Source organism: Plecotus auritus, assembly GCF_963455305.1.
Source record: "Plecotus auritus genome assembly, chromosome: 6".
Classification (NCBI taxonomy): domain Eukaryota; kingdom Metazoa; phylum Chordata; class Mammalia; order Chiroptera; family Vespertilionidae; genus Plecotus; species Plecotus auritus.
This window is the reverse complement of record NC_137773.1, coordinates 84,188,562-84,194,581: the sequence shown is the minus strand read 5'-3', so window position 1 is coordinate 84,194,581 and position 6,020 is coordinate 84,188,562. Positions and strand designations below refer to the sequence as shown.

Sequence of the window (6,020 nt, the reverse complement as noted above, 5' to 3'; positions counted from 1 at the left end):
ATGTTGGGAGGGGCTTGCTTGGTGCGCTAGGTCTCCTGGGAGTTGTAGTCTCAATGAGCAAACACAGGGGATCATTGAAGGTGTAGTCTTCCTGGCAGAAGTCTGAAAAAAATCACTTAAAACTTCCAAGGAATATAGATGTTAAACTTCCATGAGGACGAAGACTTTGTTCTGCTTTGAGCATTGATGTATCCCCGGAACCTAATAGAAAGCCTGGCGCACAATGGGTGAGCTATATACTTTTGGGATGAATGAATGTAGAAATCATAGAAGGTTCCTAAAGGGATGACGTAATGGATTATGGGACTTGTAGTCTGGAACCTGAAGTTCTTGCAGGGATTGGTGACATGCTTATTCATTTTGGGGTCATAATCATAGTAAAAAATTATTCATCAGAAACTGAAATTTAACTGTGTGTCCCAAGTTTGTATTTTCTAATATGGCCACCCTAAGAATTCCCTGTCTCGGGGTCAGGGATCTTGAGAAGCATGAGTAACTCACACCCCCTTGTACAGATGGAAAGACAGAGGTCACAGGGTGAAGAATACAACAGCCTTGGCCCACAACGTGTTGATATCCCAGGCTCTGATATGGTGGCACTTGTATTGATTAACAGCATTGGGTTCAAATCCCAGCCCCTCCACTTCCCATCTGTGTAACCTTGGACAAGTCACCACCTCTCTGAGCCTCAGTTTCCTCAGCTGCCAAATATAAGAAAAAATCAAATACTCTTCCACTCGCCGAAGAGGTGTGTAAGAAGTTAATCAGATAATGCACGTGATCTGACTCAGAAGGAGGAAGGCACACATGAAGCTCTCAATAAGTGTTGCTATTATAAAAATACACCCACTTGTGCAGCCCCAGGACTGTTGCATCTGCTCTGCCACTTTTCTGCATGGCTAGCTCCTCATAGAGATGTCATTGGGCATTTGTTAGCTCAGTATTGCCACCTCCACCAGAGTGGGACCTTGATGAAGGCAGAAACCAGATTGTTTATATCTGGAGCCTCAGTGCCCAGAATAGAACCTAACACAAGTGAATGAATGAGTAGTGAAAGCTCCAACACACCAGCCAACCCTTCCTAGCCATTCTTCTTCTTCCCTTTCCTCCAGCCATTCTGCAGGCCTTTCAAGGGAGGTCCTAGGCCTGAGGAGTCAGGAGTGTCCTGGCAGGGCAGGGAAAGAGACAAGAAGTCATTCTGGCCCACATCACCAAATGTTTATTACCTGCTTCTTCCATCTGCACCCCCATTCTCCCAGGCCAGGATAGGAACACATATGACACACACACATTCATCCAGAGACAGGTCAAGATAGGGTCCTGGCCCTAGCCAGTGTTGCTAAGTGGTTAGAGTATCAGCTCACACACTGTAGAGTCACAGGTTCAATTCCCGGTCAAGGGCACGTACCTGGGTTGTAGGTTCAATCTCCAGCCCCAGTCTAGGTGTGTGAGGGAGGCAACCAACCAATGTGTTGATGCATCTCTCTCATATATTCATATATTTCTCTCTCTCTCTCTCTCTCTCTCAATCTCTCCCCCCCCCTCACTTCCTTCCACTCTTCCTAAAAGAAAAAAAATCAATGAAAAGAATATCCTCGGGTGAAGATTAACAAAACAAAACAAAAAAAAGATAGGGGCCTAAACATGGCTGCTTAGAGCTGTCCTGCTGCCTGCTCTCCTGAGTCTTTGTTTTTCTGTCTAAAACATGGAGGTTCAACTAGTCCTCCTTCAAAGAATGAAATGGTGTTTTGAGTTTTCTGAGGAGGAAAGGAATTGGTATTCATTCATTCATTCAAGAGGCAGTACCATGCAGGAATCAAAAAGCCACCTGCCTGGTTTTAAATCCCAGCTCTACTGCCTCCCAGCTGTGTGACCTTGAATAAGTTACCTAACCTCTCTGGGCCTCAGTTTCTCATCTATAAAATGGAGTTAATGGAGAGGTTTTGTGAGGATTACATGAGTTAAAACAAAGGTGATTACACAACACTAGGCACCGAGTGATAAATAAGGTGTTGTTATTATTATTCATTTAAAAGCATACACATGATAGTTCCAGGGTCTTTTTATGTTTCAATTTAGCAACATCCCAGGAAGGCAGAGGCTATCAGTGTCCTCATTTGACAGATGAAGAAGCTGAGGCCCAGGGTGTTAGAGCTGGAGAATGACAATGGGTTGCAGACACCTGAGATATCTAACAAGCAGAAGATAAGGATTCTTGGGGACTATTCTGCCACTGTTAGAGAGAGGGCTGGGGTAGGGAAGGAGGAGGGGGAGAGGTTCCCAAGGCTCAGCAGAAGGCGTGCTGATGAGTCCAGTGCTTCCAAAGCTCCAGGTCATTGAGTATCTGCATGCTCCCAGGCCCCGGACACCACCAAGATCTCCATTGTCACAGCTTGTGGTCCAGGGGAAGAGATAGATGGGTGACCAGGTGCGATTGGCGCTACAATGGGATGCACAAGCAGCTGAGGGAGTCCAGAGGAGGCCTGGGGGGGCGGTGGGATCAGAAGAGACTTCCTGGAGGAGGTGATGCTAAAGCTGAGACCCAAAGGGTAGGCAGGGCAGATGGGGCAGCTAAACCAGCTCAACACAGGTCAAGAACACAGGCTGAGAGTTTTGGGGGTGCGTTCCACTCACCCCAAATTCCACCAAGCCCCCACACTGCCTACTGCTGCCCCAGATAAACACACCCAGAACCAGCATCAGGGAAATGTAAAACTTACTCCAGCATTTTGCACCCCAATACAGGCTGGAACCTCTTTCCGGCCATGTCCAACAGAACTTTCCATGATGATGAAAACACTCTGTCTCGGCAGTGTCCAAGACAGTTCCCATGAGCCACATACCACCATTGAGTGCTTAAAATGTAATAGCGTCATTGCTATGGGTTGAATGTATATGTTGAAGTCCTAACCCCCAGGACCTCCGAATGTGGCCTTATTTGGAAAACAGGGTCATCGCAGATGTAATGAGTTAAGGTGAAGTCATACAGGACTAGGGTGGTCCTAATCCAATATGACTGGTGTCCGACAAAAATGGGGAAATTAGGACACAGACATACACACAATGGGAATGCCATGTGAACATGAATGCAGAGATGAGGGTGACGCATCAGCAAGCCAAGGAACACCAAAGATTGCCAGCAAACACCAAAATCTAGGAACAGATCCTTCCTCATGGCCTCAGAACAAACCAACCCTGCTGGCATCTTGATCTCAGACTTCAGCCTCCCAAACTGGGGCAGAATAAATAAATGTCTGTGGTTTAAGCCCTCTCACGTCTGGTACTTTGATATGGCAGCTCCAGCTGACCAAAACAACCAACTGAATTTTAAATTTTCCTTTCATTCTAGTTCATGATAACTAGCTGCACACGGCCAGTGGCTGCTATATTGGACAGTGCAGTAAACGGTTTCCAGTCACCAAACCCCCATCCTGCAGCAGAAAACAGACGTGGGGCTGCCCGGAGAACTTGGTGAGACAGAGACAGGAAGACCCTGCTGGGTCCCGGGAGGATGGAGAAAGAGAACAGCCTACCAGCCAAAGGGGGCCAAGTACTGAGGGTGTGCACCTGCGCTGTCCCATAGGCTACTTAAATGCAAACGGGTTCAAAGGTCAGTTCTTCAGTTTCACTGGCCACTTACTGAGTGCTCAGCAGCCACGTGGGTTCTTGTCCTGGCTAGATGTATACCCTTTCACCATCGCCAGCCGTTTGGTGGGACACATAGATGCCATTCACTGTGGCAAGCACTGAGCAACAACAACCTCACGCTGTGGGTTCTGCTTGCTGCCAGCCCATTGTAGGAGGCGGGGAGTGCTAAAAAGAATGCTAGAGAGTAGGCAAGGCTCCTGAGGCAAGGAGAACCAGGCCACTGCCCTTTTGTTGCCCCCAGACTGGGGTCCCAAGAGATGCAGAAACTAGAGGTGGAGGAAGAGGCTGCCGGGAAACCAAGATGAGAGATGGGGTAGGAAAGGGGAAGTGAGCGAGAAGGGGCGGGTGTCAACTGTCACTGTCCCCACCCACCCACCCTGGTAGCCTTGTATTGCTCAAATACTTTCAGAAGAGTGGGCCGGTTACACACAGGTGTGTTCACACACCCCCCTCCCCCCCGCTCGAGGCCTGCCACAGAGATGTCTGTGCATATGCAGAGGCACAGCACATGCTCATGGGCACAAGCCAATCTGTCCCCCACCTCTCTCTCTCTCTCTCTCTCTCTCTCTCTCTCTCTCTCTCTCTCTCTCACACACACACACACACACACACACACACACACACACACAACCACCTGCCTTCACAACCACACCACCACCACCACCACCAAGCACACAGACCCAAGGCCTTCCCTGGCCACTGACATGCCTCCTTGCAGGCTCCTGGCCGCCCCACAGCCCTCATGCCATCCTCCCTCTGCAAAAACGTGAATAAGAGGGAGACAGAGACATCTCATACCATCATTGAACTTCCATGTTGTCAGGGCGTCATTCCCACAGTCTGCCCCTTGTTGCCTGGGAGCCCCACTGAGGCCCAGAAAGGAGCCCGGATTCCCCCAGAATCACACAGGAACTGGGGCACGCATAGTAACCCCATTTGTCCCCATTCCAGGGTGCCCTCTGTTCCAATGAGCGCTTGCCTCTTTGGCATCAGCAGATGTGGGGACTGTGAGGAGGACCATGGGGCCTTGGGACCCCTGGGTGGCTGCCCTGTTCCGTCCTCTCCCTCCACCTACCTAGTGCCTCCCTGCATGTTCCCAGGCCCCTGGCCCACCCCTCCTGGGCCTCGTCCAGGGCAGGAGGGGGGCCTGCGTGGGCATGCACCTGGCTGGCGGCTGGACCATCTTCCCCAGCTGTGGCTCAGATGCTCCTCACGCTGGAGATGCTAGTCAGGGGCTCCCGCATCCGAAAGCTGAGCGGCCGGGAGCCCCGAAAGCTGTCCCTGGGCCTCAGCGAGCTGTCCGTGGTGGAGGCTCCAGAATGGGCCTCAACGGCCCGGGCCAGGCAGTCCCCAGGCCCTCGCAGGCCCAGCCTGAGACACCCACAGCAGAGGAAGCCCAGCACGGCCCGGCACACCTCCCGGCTGCGGAAGGAGTAGATGAGCGGGTTGACCGCCGAGTTCAGCACAGCCAGCGCCAGGATCCAGTCCATGCCCCGCAGGTACTCCTGTGCCCAGAGGTTGGAGCCAAAGATGTCGGCCAGCAGCAGGCCGAAGAGTGGGCCCCAGCAGACCACGAAAGCCACCAGGATCATGAGCACCGTGTTGAGCAGCCGGCGGGCCTTGCGGCGGAATGGGGGGCGCGAGGCCTTCTGCCCATTGGCCCGTACCACCCGGAAGATGGCCCCATAGAGCACCATGATGGTGGCCAGGATACAGGCAAAGATGACCACGCAGAAGAGGATGTAGGCCTTGGAGTAGAGCGGGAGCAGGCTGGAGCAGCTCTGGAAGGAGCACACGCAGTTCCAGCCCAGCAGGGGCAGCAGGCCCAGCAGGGCGGCCAGCAGCCAGCACAGCCCGATGAAGCCCAGGACGCGGCCTCTCTTGGTGTCCCCGCTCTCGGCCACCGGCCGCACCATGGTGGCGAAGCGCTCGCCAGCGGTGAACAGCAGGCTGAAGGTGGATGCAGCCAGGGCCATGAAGAGCACGCCCTCCCGCAGGAACCAGTGGGCCGGCGCCAGGTGGAAGGTGCGGGCCCCGGACAGCAGGACGTTGACCAGGTAGGCCAAGCCGGTGAGCAGGTCGCTCAGTGTGATGTTGACCAGGCAGTAGTAGACCCATCGCCGGGACCGCATGCGGGTCACGATGGCCATCAGCACCAGGAGGTTCTCCAGCACCACCAGGCAGCTCATGGCCACGAAGAGCCCCTGCAGGCCCCCTATGCCCCCATCCTCTGGCGTGGCCCGCCCCACAAGCCGGCCGGAGTGGTTGTAGTGTAGGATAATGAGCTGGCTGTGCCCACTGGCTGCCAGCTGCCGGCAGGCGTCAGGAGCCTTCACTGGGGACCCTGTAGCATTCATTGCGGTCCCCCAGGG

The 6,020-nt window shown here is 53.2% G+C and overlaps 1 protein-coding gene across 1 annotated transcript; it reads right to left on the bottom strand.

Annotated features, from left to right (window-relative positions):
• Nucleotides 1-4,450: 4,450 nt before the first annotated feature.
• On the bottom strand, nucleotides 4,451-6,020 carry S1PR4 (sphingosine-1-phosphate receptor 4). The gene has a single exon (XM_080673970.1). It carries the CDS (start codon nucleotides 6,003-6,005, stop codon nucleotides 4,848-4,850), a length of 1,158 nt encoding a protein of 385 aa, XP_080530096.1. The 5' UTR covers nucleotides 6,006-6,020; the 3' UTR covers nucleotides 4,451-4,847.